Source organism: Ictalurus furcatus, chromosome 7 (assembly GCF_023375685.1).
Source record: "Ictalurus furcatus strain D&B chromosome 7, Billie_1.0, whole genome shotgun sequence".
Lineage (NCBI taxonomy): Eukaryota > Metazoa > Chordata > Actinopteri > Siluriformes > Ictaluridae > Ictalurus > Ictalurus furcatus.
Genome location: NC_071261.1, coordinates 256,623 through 276,346, shown reverse-complemented (window position 1 = coordinate 276,346; position 19,724 = coordinate 256,623). Strand labels below are relative to the sequence as shown.

The window sequence follows — 19,724 nt, the reverse complement described above, 5'->3', positions numbered from 1 at the left end:
TGTCAGCGAAAAAATATCAGCCCAAATAGAGAGCAAATCTAGGGAGCATTTCACTCTGTCTAATGACGTGACACAACTTTCACTGATAGGCTACAGGCTCGCGTCTTCATACCACCCAGTGTATTTTTTATTATGACCATTTGTAATCAGATATGGATGCCAAAAATCAACAATAATAATAATAATAATTATTATTAGTCTTTTCCGGTTTGAAAGACAGGTACCCTGTTAGCCCAGATATTACCATGCGTAAAGGAAGGGTCTTCAATTTGATTAAGCAATATCACACAAGCAAGAGTGAGTTTATACTGAACATCGGCAGTATATAATCACAGCCACGGCGAAAAAAAATAAGTTCTCCAACACCTACCACCCAAGAAAAAAAACTAATTGCCCCTTAAACTTAAATCTGGTTGTGCCACCATTAGCAGCAATAACTTCAACCAAACACTTCCAATACCTGGAGATCAGTCTTTCACTTACTTCCAGGATTAGGATTTACTCCTACGCTTTGGATCGTTGTCTTGCTGCATAATCCAGTTACGCTCGAGTTTCAACTTACGGACTGAAGACCGGACATCCTCCTTTAGGATTTTCCGGTAGAGAGCAGAATTCATGTTCCCCTCAATTACTGCAAGTTGCCCAGACCCTGAAGCAGCAGAGCATCCCCACACCATCACACTGCCTCCACCATGCTTGACCGTAGGTATGATGATCTTTTTTTGGAATTCAGTGTTTGGTTTACTCCGGATGTAACGGGACCCCGTCTTCCAAACAGTTCCACTTTCACCTCATCAGTCCACAGAACATTCTCCCAAAAGCTTTGAGGATCATCAAGGTGTGTTTTGGTGAAATTCAGACAAGCCTTAATGTTCTTCTGGGTTAGCAGTGGTTTTCACCTCGCCACTCTTCCATGGAGCCGTTTTCCCCCAGTGTCTTTCTGATAGTGGAGTCATGAACAGTGACCTTTATTGATGCAGGAGAGGCCTGTAGGTCCTATGATGTTCTCCTTGGCTCTTTTGTGACTTCCTGGATGAGTCGTCGCTGTGCTCTTGGAGGAATTTTGGAAGGTCGGACACTTCTGGGAAGGTTCACTACTGTGCCGAGTTTTTCCATTTGAAGATAACGGCTCTCGCTGTGGTTCTTTGGAGTCCCAGAGCCTCTGAAATATCTTTGTAACCCTTCCCAGACTGATGTACTTCAGTCACCTTCTTCCCCTTCATTTCTGGAATTTCTTTCCACTCTGGTGTAGTGTGTTACTGAGTAAGATCTTTAACCAACTCCATGCTGTTGAAAAAGTTCTATTTAACTGTTGATGTGATTGAACAGGGTTTGCAGTAATCAGTCCTGGTTGCGTCTCGTCCAGCTGAACCCCGTTATCAATGCAGTGTCATAGATTTGGGGAATTAGTAACTACGGGTACAAATACATTTTCACACAGGCTGTTGGTATTGAAGAACTTTTTTTGCTTCAATAAATAACTACCAAAACTGTATTTTGTGTTTACTCAGGTCGCCTTAGTTTTATCTTACATTTTGTTTTCATTTCTGAAACATTTTAGTATGAGATACACACAAACACAGAAGAAATCAGACAAACATGTTTCACGGTACTGTAGATCCCGAAGAAGCCACACTTGCTTTATAGCTTGCTGGCTAGCTCACATTGATTTATACAATTCCCTTTAGAGGTGTGCTTCTGTTGAAATCGGTGTCCCTTCTTCCTGTTCATCTTCATTTGAGATGTAGTGAACACTACTGTTTCGAACTAGGAACTAGAATTTTACATGGCGAACACAGACAAGCGGAGTGATACGAAGAGTGAATCGTCCCAGTGCGGTTATAGGAAACATAGGCACGCTTGAAAGGCCACTCGACCAATCAAATTATTGGGCTGGAACTAACTGTTATATAATATAGCATATTTAGATCACGCTTTTTAACAGCCATCATCTGGTTCCCCACTGTTACTATCTTAACATAAACCATTTCACTGTATTTGTGCCAGGAAACCTAGAGGTCTCTCTTGTTAAAACAGTGACTGAGAGAATCTGGTCGTGATGCGCCCTCTATCGGCAATCACTCCACACTGCACTTCTTTCAAATATCCGATATTTTTTGGAGCTACTGAACGTCTGAAGTGATACTTGGTGTATACAAACAGCGTAAATAAAATGAGAGTCACTTCAAGTGTTCAGTGGAGGGATATTTTGAATATAGTGTCAATATACTGAATTAATAGCACATTATAAAAGACTGAAGAGAGACTGCACAAAGACGGTCAGACCTTCATCTCCGATTAACAGATTTTTATCCAGTTTCAGTAACTGAATTTAACATCTTCCTCTTTGGAAATGCTGATTTGAAAACACACACCTTTCATTTGCAAATCTTACAGTCGAGACAAAATGAAATATAAATGTTGATTCATATTTTATAGTTCAGTATTCAGTACATCTAGGACATGTAACAAAGTCTTGATGTGAAATATTTCACTTTATTTGTAATGAGTCTAGAAGATATGAAAGTTCCACTTTTTTAATTAAATTACGGGGGGGAAAAATGAACTTTTCCATGATATTCTAATTTTTTGAGATGCACCTGTATTGGTATATCTTCACTTACATTTTTTAGTACACCTTGGTGACTAGGAACAGGAAATTGTTCAACCATGACTTCCTGTTCCACAGGGCTCCTGATTGGTTGGAATGAAAACCTGCACCCACACCGGCCCTTTTCCGATAAGATTGAACACCCCTGCCCTAAACCTATGGCTGTGGTGACAATCCTGGTGTCTAACGGCCAAGGCCTTATAAATGAAGTTCAGGAGCAACTGCAAAGAGAGACGATTATGAAACTAAACAGATAAAAAAAAAAAAAAAAACCAACAGTCTAGAAATCAGCACCAACAAGCTTGAGTCCAACAGTATGGGTGATGTGGGTCAGCTCCTAAAATGGAATCATGTAATTCACAGGTAAAGCTTAAGAGGACCTGTTGGAGCCTTTATAATTATATTTAACTCCATTAATAGTTCAGAGGTTGATAAAATGTACTTCAGCAAGCTGTGTACTAACAGCAGTTTGGAGTTCTTAACTTTAAACCAATATTTGTAATAGTGATGCATTATTTATGTGTTAAATAAATGATGACGCTCATTTCATATTTTAATGACTGACTTTACTGGGACATTTCGTTCATGGAAAGAATACCAATTTCACAACCACTCTGCAATTTATCAAAACATTGCATGTAACTCATTACAGTAAATTAAAACAATAATCGGGTCATTTGTCCAAGGAAAACTTGTAAGTACCAGCCTCTACCATGATGCATAGATTTGTGAAACAATTGTCCAACTTCAATAGCTTCTACTACAGGTGCATCAAAAAAAATTAATATCAATGAAGACTTAATTTTTCCCCATAATTTAATTCAAAAAGGGGAACTTTCATATATTCTAGATTCATTACACAAAGTGAATTATTTCAAGCCTTTTTTCTTATTGATCGTGATGATTACGGAAATCAAGGTTCCAGAGTCTGGAGGAAGAGTGTGGAAACTTCACACTGGACTTCAAGCTACTTGGATTCTGTTCCTCTCCAGTCGGTGATGATTTGGGTTGCCATGTCATCTGCTGGTGTTGGTCCAGTGTGTTTTCTCAAGTCGAGAGTCCATGCAGCGTCTACCAGGAGATTTTAGATCACTTCATGCTTCCATCTGCTGACGAGCTTTATGGAGATGATTTCCTTTTCCAGCAGGACTCTGTACCTGCCCACAGTGCCAAAACTTCTAGTAACTGTTTTACTGACCGTGGTGTTACCGTGCTTGATTGTCCAGCTGACTCACCTGACCCGAACCCCATAGAGAATCTACGAGAGACACCAGACCCGACAATACAGACGAGCTGAAGACCGCTATCAAAGCATGCTGGACTTCCAGAACACCTCAGCAGTGCCACAGGCTGATCGCCTCCATGCCACACCACATTGATGCAGTAATTCATGTGAAAGGAGCCCCGCCCAAGTATCAGTTCATAAATTAACATACTTTTCAGAAGGTCTGTAAGCCGTAATCAAGATTAAATCGAGATTAAAAAAAAAAAAAAAAGGCTTGAAATAATTCACTTTGTGTAATGAATCTAGAATATATGAAAGTTCCACTTTATGAATTGAATTACAGGACAAAATAAAAAAACTTTTGCACAATATTCAAATTTTTTTTTTTTTAAAAAATGCACCTGTATTCCCCACTATGCAAACCAGGCTTTTCTTAACAGACCAAATTAATCATGCAAGGAATCACTGAACATAGTGCTAATGGCACGGACATCTGCAAAGGTTAAGACTAGTTTTGAATCCCTCTCTAAAATCCTCCATATCCACCTCTGTTGAACCCACGACCTCCCCCGTAACCACCTCCACCCCCTCTGTATCCACCTCCACCTCCACCTCCACCTCGATACTCGCCCGACCCCCGGTATCCACCTCCACCTCCACCTCTGTACCCTCCAGATCCTCTGTACCCTCCGGACCCCCTGTATCCCCCAGATCCCCTGTATCCCCCAGACCCCCTGTATCCCCCAGACCCCCTGTACCCTCCACCACCGTATCCTCCACCTCCTCTGTATCCTCCCCGACCCCGGAACCCTCCATCTCCGCCATCCATCCGGGACATCTTCGGAGGTCGTGGACCATCTCCAAAACTGAGGGGAAAATTTTTTTAAATTATGGGATGTATACTACAGCAGGTACATTCTCTCACAAATGTGCCATTTTTGGACTAAAATGCATTCCTTATCTCTGTTCACAATTCTTTCAGTAGTCTGAATAAATTTGTTTTCAAAAATATGACAGGAGGGCAAACAGTGCTCAAGTGAATGGGGAAACTCACCGTGGATTGCTGGTCATGAGGTTGAGTCCCGCAGAAGAGGGTCTGGAGAGGAGCCGAATGACATTCAGCAGGCGTTCATTGGTGGGATCGATACTTCTGATGTACTCTGGGTCTTTGGTCACTTCCACCACTAGAGCCTCCATCGCAGCTCTTAGTCCTGCGATGCTACCAGCTACTTCATGCTCAATACGCAGGTTGATCCTGTGAACGGAATAAACTCACGTCCTTCAAGGGGCAACAACCGGTAGGGGAGTGGCAACTCTTTCATCTATCTTACGGGACAAACCAAAAAATGTGACAATGCGGCCATTTTCTAAACTTACCAGTCATCAAGTACGACCACCTCTCCGTCAGATGAGATTTTCTTGGCAGCGAACAAAATAAGCTGCAGAGGGCTGACCATGGTCATCCCTTTGGCTGAAATGGCTCGGGTTCGAATCTGCAATAATTACAAACAGCATTTGACGTTAACAGCTGCGATTAACAAACGATGACGCATCATTTGTTTTAGGGGCCAGGATGAGCACAGCGCGGACCTTTTCCCCGAAGACGAAGAAAGGTGACGGGTAGCTCGGGTCTTGACTGGAGAAGGGGCAGTTAACGGAAGACTTATGGATGAGCGCGTTTCGACCTTCAGTAGTCAAGATTTTCCTCTTTTCTTTGTGGTAACAGACGTTGGGGTAGGAGCCGTAAGTCAGCAAGGAGATCACCACGTCCAGATTGTTGTCCGGCCCCACGTTGTTAAACACCTGATTCATTAGGCACTCTGTATAGAAGAATTTTTTTTATCAAACAAACATTCACGTAGTTCTTAACTGAGGATAATGAAAATAAGAAAGAATTAAAGAAATGCCAGAACAAAGCATTTTATGAAAAGCATCACCTTAATAACAGTGCTCACTATTAGCTGGTTGATTAAAGAACCGTTTACATACCTTCAGGAAAACCGGTGTTAATTAGGATATCCTTTAGCTGGACTTTGGCTTCCCAAGTCATCCTTAAAGTGGACATATGCAAACGCTTGTGCTCACAGAACCTGGCTTCTGCCTCCTCGCCACCCATCCTAAACAAGATAAACACTTTTTAAAAATAAATCCCCATACCCATGTGTTCATTACTTCATAAAATCCTTTAGGACATAAAACATTATCAGGGGCTGTAAAAAAGATAAATACATAAATCTGTGCATATACGTGCATTCGTACACAGTTTAGAGCAAAAGCAGGACATCCCTACCTAACTTCATCCCAGGCTTGAAAGACAGAAAGTAGGGCCACGTGGTCAGAGAATCGTGTGCCTGCAAAGTTCCTGTGAACAAACCCTAAACGCTTGCCCTCGCTGATGAACGGCTCGGAGAAGCACGAGGCGGCGGAAATGGTGCAAACGGCATCTCCGACGCTAGAAACACACACACACACGACTCGTGTAAATCATTAAACAGTCGTGGCAAGCAAATAAGAAATGTTTTAAAAAAAAATAAAAATAACACCAAATCAGCTACTTTAGGATACAGCCCATGATCATCATCTTTCCCAGACGAGGCTCAATGGGAAGTCGTGCTAGGATGCGTCCCATCGGGGTCAGCTCGTCGTTAGCGTCGAGGGCATCTAGCTCTGGGGGAAAATTTAAAAGTAAATAAATAAAATTTAATTCCCCACGTAGTTTAATTTAATCTTACTGGCCATTTAAAGTAACAGTTTGGACTAATCTGCAAGGCCGTGGTGTGATGAGCTACCTCGGAGGGTGTGTTCGGCTTCGATGACGGCGTCCAGAGGAGGTGGCTCGATCGCTTTGGCCAGAAAATGGCCGATAGCACCGAGCCGGAGAAGCTTGATGCTGAGCGCCACCTCGTGCAGCGGCGTGCGGAAGATCTCCGGAGTCATGTGGGTCTCCAATCTACAGAGTGGGTAAATCACAGGGTAATTGGCAATGGAATATTTCTCAAAAAAAAAAAACCCAAACAAAAAAAACCCCAACACAAACGTTAACAGAGAATAAAAGAAAATTTCGCTAAAGACTGGGAATCAGTACGTCCGTGAGAACGGGGATAGTTTCGCTCGGGTGTTAAATTAACGCGCGCATACTTCTCAAAGCGTGCTTTGCTGCACAGGTGGAAGCAGAAGCCCGGTCTGACGCGGCCAGCTCGGCCCTTTCGCTGCTCCAGGTTGGTTTTGGATGCCCAAACAGTGGCGTAGTTGGTCATGTTGTTATGCGCAGTAAATAGCTTCACCTTTTGTCTGTGGAGTCAGAATCACAGTGAATAATAATAATAATAAATAAAACCTTCAAAAACAAAACATGCTCAAGCAGATCAGATGGACGTTGAGAAACATTATGCAAAGCTGATGTGCAAGATTTCTTAATCAACATAGAACATACTTGCAGGAGTCAATGACGTAGACCACGTCGTTGATTGTAATGCTGGTCTCGGCAATATTTGTTGATAGAATAACCTGCAAACACGATCGAACAGGTTAGTGAGGGAGCTGCGTATTTTACAGTAATGTTAAACCCGATGTTAAAAACGCACAAACACACCTTGATCACGCCGTCAGGTACAGGCTCAAACACCAGCCTTTGCTCCTCTCTGGGGATCTGAGAGTGGAGAGGCAGGATCCTGTAGTGATTGCTACCTAGTACACGCAAAACAAAACCGCGCAGATGAGCGAGCTTCATCGGCAGCTTAAGCTTACTCAACAATACAACACGACTGAACTACAAAGTCTAACCGACCAAAATGTGCGTTCATCTCCAAGTGTTTCTGCATGGAATAGATGAGATTCCAGCCGGGCAGGAAGACCAGCACGGCCCCGGACACTTGTAACGTCTCGATGTATTTCAGCAGCGCCTCGATCAGCTCGAACGGCGTTTCCTTCTCGTTCATTTGGGCCATGGAGCGTTTCGTCTCCGGACCGTACTCGGGTCCACACACCAGGTTACAGTTGACCTGTGGAACACAGAAACCCCCACGCGAGGCAACGTGATGTCAGGAAAATGTACTCGCACCCGAGTACCTAACATACTGTCTACATTAAAAAGAATTTTTAAACAGATTTACAGAAAACAAGCTCGGATCTGACGGACTCAAGACTCAAAAACGCTCTCGCGTACCTCCTCCTCACCACCTTCCTCGTCTTTGTCTTTTCGCTTCTTATCAGACGGCGGCGGGACAAACCCGGTCATCTGAATGCAGTCCTCCAGGAAATACTCTGGAGAACATTTTTCTTTTCAGCATGGCGATATATATAAAGTTCTCTTGCACAACTTCCCACAAACATTTCTTTAAAACAATAAAATAATAAAATAAAGTGACGGGGGTCCGCTAATTACGTACCCTGCACGGGGTACGTGCGTCCAAACACTTCTATGATGGGACTGTTGAAGAAGTATTCTCTGAACATGGTCGTGTCGATGGTGGCGGACATGAGGACGACGCGGACGTCGGGGAAGGCGTGGATCACGTCTCTTAACACCACCATCAGGAAATCGGTCTGGAGACGAAGACAAAACCATGCTTGAATTTTTTATTTTTTAAATTTAAAAATCACACGAACTTGGACAGCTTCCAATTCAGGAATCAGACACTGAATACATTTGAAACGAATCGACTTACGTTTATGTCTCGCTCATGGATTTCATCCACGATCACGTGGCTGATCCCTCGAATTCCGGCTTCCAGCTTCCTCAGGAGAACCCCTTACAATGAAGGAACCAAAAGAAGGCAAGTTATGAAGAATCAAGAAAAGTAGGGCTGCACGATTATGGCCAAAATGATAATCCCGATTATTTTGATCAATATTGAGATCTCGATTATTAATTGATTTTAGTGACAACATTTTTTATTGCACTTTCATATTCATTAAGTTCTCATGCCACAATATAACACACAGGTAGCATGAGAAACCTTGAATTTGTCAATTATGACAGAATTTAGGAACATAGTGTGAGCCATGACACATTAATTTACCTTCTGATAAACTAAATCTAATATTTTCAGTTCATTTTACAGACTGTATGCACAAAACAACCGTTAACCTGTTCACCTTATAAACAAATACAACAAAACAAAAATACAACAAAACAATACTAAACAAAAATTCAAGAAACCTCAATGTTCAGTGTGTGAAGTCTGCTCCTCTTAAATATATTTAAAGCTACACTATTAGACATTTCCACTGTCATGGTTCCGGGCTGGAGTCAGTTCTCGAACCGCTCTGTGTGTATTGTGTAGATATCTGAATAATCTCATATAGGATGTGATTGGGTGAGTTCATTTACCCGTCAGATGCACAGTGCTTTAGTTTAATGCTGTTCATTAGGGATGCTCCGATCAGGATTTTTACAGCCGATACCGATCCATATACCAATCTTTTTTAATTTAAACTTTAATCATACAGTCTATCATAAACAGTTAAATGTAAGCTCTCTGCTCATGGTCACTGTTAATTGAATTAAAATAATAGCAATGAGAAATACTGTTGGTTAATTGATAAATAAACAGCATAAAATGTTTACTTTTAAATACCTTAAAAACAACAGAGTCCTAATTAAAAGTAGACTAACACAAAAATGATCCACATTAAGAAAAAAGGCTAATAGCCTTTAATGGGAATAGTGAACTTCTCTTAATGTCAAATTGATATTAAATGCAACTCATAGTAATTAAACATCACTTAATTTCTCATTTTATGACGTTATTATAATATCTATTTTTTATATTAAATGATTTATTTATAATTAAGCACATTTTCTGTCTTTACATTTTATTAGTTTTCTGTTTGTTTGTTCGTTTTTCAGTTGTTCCTTTTAGATCAGTTCGCCAGTACAGTGCCCATGTCTGTGTTTTGGGGGATTAATCAAAACTCCAGTTTCCATGTTGACTTTTCTAGCGATATCTGGCAACCATGAGTTTAAATGGAGTGAATTAGAGTTAGTGAAGGAGAGCTGCAGTGTCCTGTATGTTTACAGACGGAACAGTTGCTATTCTTGATTATGATTGGTTTGGAATTATTTAATAAAGAAGTTTGAATTAAACCCACCTTGTAGCGTTATTATTAATTTACTCTGCCCGACGCTGCTGTGTCTACACGAGCAGGTGAAAGTTCAGGTCATTTTGCGGGATCAATAAAAGATGGCGGTTTGTGAGATCAGGAAGTTGAAGCAAATGTTCAGTGTTCCTCGTCATCATGATGACTTCTCTGCAGTATTTACACACTCGTACAGTGGACTGAGGAGATGAAAAGCAGTGTGAAAGTAACTGTTGCATGGTGTAGATGCATTTTGGACTCCCTGTAGTTTTTATTCTGATTGTATTATACAACTCCGAACAGGTCACTTGCACCGGTGCAAATAAATATTTATTCACAGTCACACAAAGTACTTTTCAGTCACAAATGCGAGTGAAATTGTGGTACTGTAGAGCCCTGAGTTTATCTGCGAAGTTTTTTCCCCGTTCGGTGTGATGACGTTTAATGTCCCTGACAACCTCTGTAGTGCCATTTAGCAAAGCGCTGGAGCGCGAAGCGAAGCTGGCCGCTCCAGGGCTAAAACGCTAACTCCGTTTCGGGATTTTGGCACTACAAAATGACATCATCCCTGCGTCTCTCTAAGGTGATTGGCTGTAGTGTAGGAAGCGCTTGATTTGATCTGCAGCAGAGTTTTCTATTAGTGGAGGACAAACTTTAAATGTCAGTATCGCAGTCGATCATGTTCATTTAATCGTGGGCAGTCAAAATCGTATTATTTTATACTACTATTTTTTCCCCCTCTCCAAATAACCGAGCACATGAATACTGCGCAGAAGGTGTGAAGGCCGGCGGGTCTGATGTCCACTCACCGACGGTGCAGAAGAGGATGCTGGCATGCGGCCTTGGCAGGATGGACTCAAAACGCACGCTATACCCGCAGCTCTTCCCAAGATCCTCAGCTCTCTCATACGCCACGCGCTCAGCCACAGACACTGCGCTGATTCGCCGAGGCTACGTTAGAAACCAGATTTGTTCAGAGTTAATATGCAGTGTGTTTGCTAATGCGCACACACACAAAAAAAAAAAAAAAAAATCTGTAACAAGCCTAACGATTAAACTCTGCTGAATCCGGGGTGTAGCAGCTCACCTGGGTGACGACGATGTTGCACTCAGAGGCTCTTCCTTCTTGAATGTACTGGTCCAGGATGTACTGCGGCACCTGAGTGGTCTTTCCGCAGCCGGTGGCCCCGCGGATGATCACTACCGGACTGCTGTTGATCGTGCGCATGATCTCTTCTTCAAACTTTTTAACAGGCAACTGCTCTCGCTCATGCAGCCTCTGCCAAACATACAAACAAAAACAAACTACTGAACGACTAGAACGATAACCCTGATGATTAGTATGCTGAAGAAAGTAGAATGGTCTTTGAAAACCGTGCTTATGGAGCATATCCCCCTCATCTCACCTCCTGCAGGATGGGGTCATGATCTAACTGGTAGCGGAGTTCGCTTTGCAGGTCAGAACTGATCTGCTCTGGGGTGCACTGCCAACAGGTTCGTAGTGGGTGGGGAAAAAATATATATAAAAACCCATTTTCAGATAAAATTTATGTAAAAAAAAAATTCCTCAGTGAAAAATCTAAAAACATTCATTCTCCGAGAGAATAAAAACACCAATAAACTTACAAAAGCCAAAGGTCCCTCATCGATGTTGCTGCTGGTCCAAGGGTTCCAGTTGATCTGAGGAGGAGACCACTGCACCACACCTCCTGTGTTCTGCTTCTGGGACGGCTCAAAGTGCGCCAACTTTCCCTGAATCAAAGACACTGGACCACTAGGATCCTGGGGGACACAAAAAGGAACCTTTTAGGGCTGCACGATTAATCGAATAACGATCTTGATGTTGACGGCCCACAGTTACACGAACATGATCGACTGCGATACTGACGTTTAAAGTTCATCCTCCGCTCATAGAAAACTCCGCTGCAGATCAAATCAAGCGCTTCCTACACTTACAGCAAGTCACTATAGAGAGCGCAGGGATGACGTCAATTTGTAACGCCAAAACCTGGAAACGAGTTAGCATTTTATCCCTTCCGGTTACATCGTCCCGAGGTCAGTGGGTTTTTTGAATGGGATTTTGGTAAAAACCCTGGAATAAGGTCTGTGGTGAACAAAAGTATTTTCAGGTTTTATTCTACGACATAAAAAAGAACAGTAATACCCCACGCATGATTTTTTAAAGCTTTTAAGTGTATTGGAAAAGGCGGTCGCTAACATGTTGCTAAATGAGACTACAGATGTCGTCGGGGACGTTAAACATCGTCGCGCTGAACAGGAAAAGTCTCTGCGGATAAACTGGTTCAGGTTTGCTGTGCACAACTCCCAAAAAAAGTGGACAAGGTTCATCTACAGAGTAAAGCCGTATTCTGGAAAACGTTTTAAATAACGTTTGGAGTAGTCGGAAGCCCGGTGATGGTGGCGTTGAAGTCGAGCGACCGTGGTGTAGTTCCTTTAAAGCGTACGTGTTCATTTGTGAAGATGATCTTGATGGACAGGACGTGTTAGCGTTGTAAACTTTTGTTGGTCACAGATTATTTTTTGTGATAATCCAAAAGTCTGTGTGAAAATCCTGTTGGGTTTTTGTGGAGGGAACCGGTGTGATGATAACTCCCGGGTTCCAGTACAGAATGACGTTGTCCCTGCACCGCTCTATTGGGAGATCTGTCTGCGTCTCTCCTCCTGTAAACGCTGATATTGACTTTTCTGCATTCGCCTGAATTGTTTTCATTTGGTTGCATATTGTTATATTTGATGCATATTTTCATTTGGTTGATGGTATTTATTTTTACTTATCCTATATTTTGTGTAGAATTTTATTTATATTTTACTTCTACGAGATGATGAACTTTAAGGACCAGTCTAATTTGATGCAAAGATTTGTACATTAGCAGGAATGTCGCACAACATGGAGGTGAAAGCAGCGGTCGGTTTATTTAATGTGAAAGTGCAATAAAAATGTTGTCCCTTAAAAAATTTAATAAAATAATCATGATCATCATTTTGAGCATAATCGTGCAGCCCTACAACCTTTACATTCATGTAAAACAAAACAAAAATAGAAGCACCTAGGCAAGGTTTTCCAAATCTTTAACTATCAAGTTACTGTGAGAATTCAGACTCTTCTACAGTTGTAGCCAGTCCACATCAAGGTTCCTGACAATGCTTTGCGGTTCGTTTGAAAAGAGTGATTATCCGAGTTACTGTTCTTCTCAGTTTTTAGAGTTCACCCAGGCAAAAAAAATCGTGCATGAAAATCCAAGGAGTTTAAAAAATTCTCAAAAACAGCCTGCTTGTTACCAACAACCACGCCAAGGTCAAAGTCACCGGGATCACATTCTTCTAAAACGCGTGACGTGAATGTTCACCGAAGCTTTTTAATGCGTCACGCTGCTGCCCTATGATTGGCTGATGACCACATGATAAAGGACAGGATTGGACATTAATACTTACAGGTGGAGGAACCTGGATGCCAAGCTCTTGGATGACGCTCCGTAGCTGATGCTTCAGCTCGTCGCTAACATTCACGTTATACACCTCCAGCTGGCAAAGAAATGGTAACATCACCAAAGACGGTTAAACCGTACCGTCCCAATACCGTTCTACTTCTCCGGACACGTGCGAGGTGTTCAACTCACCGTCTCTCCTTCTTTCTTCTTGGTCTGTCCCGTGAAAGCCTCGATGACGCCGAGATGGTACAACTGACGGACCAGGGAAAGAGCGCACGACTGGGCGGCCAGCTTTTTATTGGAGCCATGCTCACGAGCAAAAATATCTGCACATTATTAAACACACACACAACAATAACGCACTATAATGTAGAAATTCTAGAGCAGAACTGGCATTGTGCTGACATTTCCTCTTGTACAAGGTCGACCGGTGACAGTGCAAAGTAAACATGAAACACAAAAGATTAAAGATACTTACTCCTACGCAGCTGTTTCACAAAGATAGTCATTTCAGCAATGAAGCTCCTACAAGTACAAGATTGTTTAAGGAGAAAAAGAAAAAAAAAAAAAAAAAAAAAAAAGGAAAAGATGTGAATCAAAAAGCAGTTACAAATTATCTGTATGGCTTTAAGTCCAGTACTATTAACATCTTAAAAGTAACAGTTAATAAACCTCAAACATTTTAAAAAGCAAGAGGATACCACACGCACATTTATACAGTTCCGTTAAAAGAACTGACCTCTGCCTAGCAACTGAACCCCATGTCATGAATAAAAGAGTGTCCGCATGTCACTGCCTCATCTTGAGTAGGTATGTTTTTCTGCCAGACTTCCAACCATCAACGCTTCCATCGCGACCACGGGAGCCTCCGTTCCTGATGGAGTGACACCAGAAATCACAACCAGCCGGTACCACACCCCCACAAACACCTCCAGCACTCTTCCAAATCAAGCCCTCCATGTGGCACCTTAGTGCAGCCTAAGCGATGCCCATGTTTAGCACAAATAAAAAGGTTGTGATTTCTGGTATCATTATCCCCCCCAGCTTATCTCCTTAAATCCTTCAAATGTCAAGTTCAATGTTTATGAAAAGTATAGTAATAGACAGAATAGTAAACAGAACTTTGTTAATGATTTTACAGTTGTTTTTTGCACGAGAGCCCTTTGGGGTTTAATGTACACCAAGGAGTTCTCTCATTCAATTACAAGTCCAACAGAAAAACATACACTCGAATCGACCGACACTACAGGCTGAAGATGTGGAAGCAAGCAGCGGGTTCAAAAACACTTTAGGATTATGTTAAAGACGTTCTCCCAAAATCTCACACCGATTCGGTGATTTCCCCTGATTTTAACGGTAACAGATTTTACAGTGAACTATTAGGATACTATTAACAAATATCAAATCCCAATTTCCCTCTCTGTTCAGTTAGTCAGCCTACAGGAGTGCCTAAACGTGAGGGTCGGATGTACAGTGCCTTGCGCAAATATTCACAACCCTTGAAATTTTCAGCATTTTTTGCTATACAGAGCTGAAATGGACAGTTGTTTTATATAACGATAATAAGAATACTAATAAGACGACGACAGCATGAACCTGCACAAAATATCTACATACTTTCACCTGGTGGAAACCAAACACTGCTCATCACCTCGAAAGCATCGTTCTGACAGTGAAGCATGGATGGTGGTGGTAGCACGGTGATGATGTTTTAGGGGGAGGGGTAGGATGGGGATGCTTTTCATCAGCAGGGATGAGACACTGATCAGGGTTAAAGATGAGGGATGAAACCAAATACAGGGCAATCCTAGAAGAAAACCCTGTTCCCGTCTGCAAGAGACTTGAGAATGCAGTCGGGGTTTGCCTTCCAAAAGGGGGGTTTGCCTTCCTCAACCACCACCAGTGTGTAGCATCCACCTGAATGATGCGACAGCAGCCAAAGTGCACCAGAACACCCACCACACACCAGCTATTGGTGGAGAGGAGAGAGTGATGTCGCCAATTCAGAGATGGGGATTAGTAGGGGGCCATGATAGAGAAGGGACAGTGGGGGAATTTCACCAGGACCCAGGGTTACACCCCTACTCTGTTTTATGATAACTGTCCTGGGATTCTTAATGACCACAGAGAGAGTCAAGACCTCGGTTTAACATCGTATCCGAGAGACAGTGCTGTTTTTACAGTATAGTGTCCTCGTCACTATACTGAGGCATTAGGACCTACACAGACCAAAGGGTGAGCGCCCGCTGCTAGCCTCTCTAATACCACTTCCAGCAGCAACCCTAGTTTTCCCCGGAGGTCTCCCATCCAGGTACTGGCCTGGTACCCTGCTTAGCTTCAGTGAGAAACCATCTGAGAACTGCAGGGAGAAATGGCTCTGGCTTGGTAGAATGCCCCAGTCAAAACAGAGACCTCAAATCTGAGTTATAATTGGTGGCAAGACTTGAAAACTGCAGTTCACCAAACAGTCTCCAGCCAGTTTGACAAGAGCTTAAACGAGTGTGCCAAGAAGAACGGGCAAAAATAGCAGGACCCCAATGTGAAAAGCTTGTAGCCAAAGGTGGTTCTTCCAAGTAACCAACTTGCATTGTTTTAAATTGTAAAAATAGCAAATGTGGCAACTTTCCAAAAGATGTTATTTAAATCAAACAAGGAATCATATAGGTGTCCGATATTTCTCTAGACATTTAGCTACACCTTTTTCATTGCATATAGAGATGTGTCTCTCTGTTTACTGTCTATGTTAGTGTTGCTTCCAAACTTCTGTGGTGTAGTGTATCTAAAATTCTACGCTCCTTGGTTTTCTAATATGCATTCTGAGTTATGGATGAAGTATTTCTTTTCTCTTTTTTTTTGTGGCTTTCAAACCTGTTGTGGTCTGGTCCCACTTGGTTGTATTTGTAGTCTGTTTGGACTTTCTCTTTCTGAAAGAACTGGTTCAGACGAGCCTTTGCGTTGTCCAAAGTCCAGTTTCCGTGCAGACCGGCATTTAGATCTACTTCCTCAGACTCCAGGGTCTGGTGAGGAAAATAAATAAAGATAAAAAAAAGGCTTAATGTGCACTCAAGAACACAAATTAGGAAGTAAAATTGCTTATATAAAATGTCACATTCGTATGGTAATACTCATGGGTACTCAACATGCTGGAGATTTTAGTTTTGCCCGTTTGTTCATTTGACTAAAAGTACTCAAATTATATCATACAGCTTTTGCATCCTGCTCCTCTTTCCTGGAGTAGTAGTCCTGTAGGTTAGCACCTCGGTCCCACTGAGGATTATTCATGCCAGAGTAGCCGAGACCAGTCACTCCAGGAACCGGAACGGCGCTCGGCTCAGTAGTCTCTGGGAGCGAGAACAAGATTTAGAGTGAGTCACTTTTACAACAGATTCAACACCATCGTAGCATTGTACAACCAAAATCATATTCATCGTACCTATCTCTTGTTTCACAAGTAAATGTGGAGGCAAAGGACCACTGGAAGGCAGAGTCCCAAACCCACTTCCTTCACCTCCTCCACCATCAGGAACATCTGGAAAACTGGCCTGTTAACAGAAGGACAGAAAGTTCTCATGCACACTAAGCATATTTCATCAAGCCAATATCTTGTATCCCTCATTCTTTTCCACTACTGCAAAAATCCTAACAGCGTCTTCTTTGGGGTCACACATGATCTATTCGAAAATGTTTATTATACCACTGATACTTACCCCTAAAGCAGGTACTTCAGAAGCACTCATCTCTCCAACACGGACCAGATAATTTACAAAGTCTCTTGCTGCATTGGCCTGGGCATCTTTCTTATTGGTGGAGTTTCCCATTCCGATGTAACTGAAACCGTCAACCCTCACCTATGGGTAGGCATCGCGTTAAGACATGTCTGAATTGATACACACACATTTACCATGTAGTCGATGTGAAAGACCATCCTGTTGAACTTACCTCACACAGAAACTTCTGCCTGTTCTTATTTCCCGCCGCCCGGATATCGTAGTTCGGAGTCAACTTCTTTTTTCCGCACCAGGCGTACAGAAAATTTTTTATGTCCCCCATGGTCAAGGGCTCACCTGTTCAACAACAACAAAAAAAAAAACCCTGACATAACCTTAATGAGATAAGGAATAAACCGTAATTAAGGCTAGCTGTAAAACGATAAACAGATTACAAACTGTTACAGACTAACCGACTAGCTAACTACAAGGTACCAAATGACTTCACGGAATCATCTGCATATCATGAATAGTCATGAACATGTGCATATCAAAACATGTCCTAAAGACATTTAGAACAGAACTTTATCAAAGATTATAACTTGCTGACAGTCATGGCACCACAAAGTAATTATTTGTGTATTTAAAAAAAAAAAAAGAAAAAAAAGGAGACCTAATAACAAAGCATAAGGGCGGGACAAACTATGCTGATCGGTCGGTTGCCACAACGGTGTTATACTAATCAAACATATAGAAGGTCAATTCTCCTTTGATCGTTTTTTAAATTAATTCCGATTTTGGCTGGCGAAATATCCCGCCCAAAACAGTTCTATTGACCATATACAGTTTGAGAATCGGACAAATATGTGGATAAAACCGCAGAATTAGACACAATGCCAGGAGCATCACCAAAATGTCCGCCAAGTGTTCTGACGTCACAATAAAGATGTTTTGATTGTTTATCGAAACTAGCATGCTAGCTTCGTTATCTAGCAAAGAAACACCTAACTAATTTTATTATTTTGGCGAATGTGTTTAAAATGCAATATAATTTACATGACTGCTAGTTCGAACGTTTCCAACATATTATCTAAAACGCGCTGAATTGAACGTAATAATTTAATAACAGATCGGCTCCGCGGACTAACATGTAGCGGAAGCGGCCATTTTAAAAAAATGTTTCAAAAAGACCAAACATGACACAACATGATGATGATGATGATGATGATGATGTTAATGGCCTGTAATAAACAGTAAGAAGGAGGTAACTCACAATGCCTCCACAAACGCACAAGAATCAATATCTTCCCCGCTACACAGCATAGAGAAGGGACGTCTTCTTCTATTTTTTGTATAGCGGTTGGCAAACCAACTAGAAGGTGCAATTCTGCCACCTACAGGGCTGGAGTATAGAGCACAACTTGGTTGAGCAGGAAAAACCCTACTATTTAAATCCTAGTTACCAATCCTGTAACATAAAAAATCTAAATAAAATTCCCTATGAATTCTATCATCTGTTTCATCTCCAAATATGTCCTTGAGTGAATAATTACTTACTCCCCATTCTTTCACTGCTTGGAATAATTGCAATCTTTCTCTATTTTATATACAGGTGCCTCTCAAAAAATTTGAATATCGTGGAAAAGTTCATTATTTCTCCGTAATTGAATTCAAAAAGTGGAACTTTCACATATTCTAGATTCATTACACATAACATGAAATATTTTAAGCCCAGTTTGATTGAATCTTTATGATTATGGCTTATAGTTCATGGAAATAAAAAATCAAGTATCTCAAACTATTAGAGTAAAGAATTTATAATACAGAAATGTCGACCTGAGAAGAGCTCTAATCAGCTAATTAACTAAAAACACCTGCAAAGGTTTTCTGAATCTCAGTCTAATTCAGTACACAACCACAATCACAGGGAAAATGAAAAAAAAGTAGATGTTGCATTTCATTTGGAAATCAAGGTTCCAGAGTCTGGAGGAAGAGTGGAGAGGAACAGAATCTGAGCTGCTTGAAGTCCAGTGTGAAGTTTCCACAGTTAGTGATGATTTGAGGTGCCATGTCATCTGCTGGTGTTGGTCCAGTGTGTTTTCTCAAGTCGAGAGTTGATGCAGCATCTACCAGGAGATTTTAGAGCACTTCATGCTTCCATCTGCTGACGAGTTTTATGGAGATGCTGATTTCCTTTTCCAGCAGGACTCAGCACCTGCCCACAGTGCCAAAACTTCTAGTAACTGGTTTACTGACCGTGGTATTACTGTGTCCCTGGGATAGGCTCCAGGTTCCCCGTGACCCTCAAAAGAAGTAAGCGGTAGAAGATGGATGGATGGATGGATGGATGGTATTACTGTGCTTGAATAGCCAGCCAGCTCACCTGACCTGAACCCCATAGAGAATCTATGAGACACCAGACCCAACAATACAGACAAGCTGAAGGCCGCTATCAAAGCAACCTGGGCTTCCAGAACACCTCAGCAGTGCCACAGGCTGATCGCCTCCATGCCACGCTGCATGCATGCAGTAATTCGTGCAAAAGCATAGTAGGCTGATTGGCATGTCCAAAGTGTCCATGGTGTGTGAATGTGTATGTAATTGTGCCCTGCGATGGATTGCCACCTGTCCAGGGTGTACCCCGCCTTGTG

The 19,724-nt window shown here is 41.9% G+C and overlaps 1 protein-coding gene across 2 annotated transcripts; it reads right to left on the bottom strand.

Annotated features, from left to right (window-relative positions):
- Window positions 1-3,155: 3,155 nt before the first annotated feature.
- Window positions 3,156-18,443, bottom strand: dhx9 (DEAH (Asp-Glu-Ala-His) box helicase 9). Of its 2 annotated transcripts, XM_053627945.1 has the most exons (28): window positions 18,347-18,443; window positions 17,306-17,430; window positions 17,074-17,214; window positions 16,800-16,908; window positions 16,571-16,707; window positions 16,235-16,383; window positions 13,845-13,891; window positions 13,556-13,692; window positions 13,371-13,460; window positions 11,544-11,699; window positions 11,324-11,401; window positions 11,005-11,196; window positions 10,727-10,868; window positions 8,504-8,586; window positions 8,225-8,381; window positions 8,002-8,099; window positions 7,624-7,837; window positions 7,429-7,523; window positions 7,270-7,343; window positions 6,975-7,127; window positions 6,626-6,786; window positions 6,392-6,503; window positions 6,127-6,288; window positions 5,826-5,953; window positions 5,427-5,656; window positions 5,214-5,329; window positions 4,891-5,091; window positions 3,156-4,702 (listed from the first exon to the last, which is right to left on the bottom strand). In XM_053627945.1, exons 2-28 carry the CDS (start codon window positions 17,414-17,416, stop codon window positions 4,363-4,365), a joined length of 3,813 nt encoding a protein of 1,270 aa, XP_053483920.1. In that variant the 5' UTR covers window positions 17,417-17,430; window positions 18,347-18,443; the 3' UTR covers window positions 3,156-4,362. The 2 variants fall into 2 exon arrangements, with proteins under 2 accessions (XP_053483920.1, XP_053483921.1); XM_053627946.1 differs by lacking the exons at window positions 16,235-16,383; window positions 16,571-16,707; window positions 16,800-16,908; ... (1 more) ...; window positions 17,306-17,430; window positions 18,347-18,443 and adding an exon at window positions 14,106-15,242.
- Window positions 18,444-19,724: the final 1,281 nt, after the last annotated feature.

Bases quoted from the DNA above. Each gene is read 5' to 3' on its own strand.
- dhx9 (XM_053627945.1), bottom strand. From the start codon at position 17,416: ATGGGGGACATAAAAAATTTTCTGTACGCCTGGTGCGGAAAAAAGAAG. The intron at 8,382-8,503 runs GTAAGTCGATTC...CTTCGTCTCCAG, and splicing joins TCCATGAGCGAGACATAAAC to ACCGATTTCCTGATGGTGGT. The intron at 5,954-6,126 runs GTAGGGATGTCC...TATCTTGTTTAG, and splicing joins CAAGCCTGGGATGAAGTTAG to GATGGGTGGCGAGGAGGCAG.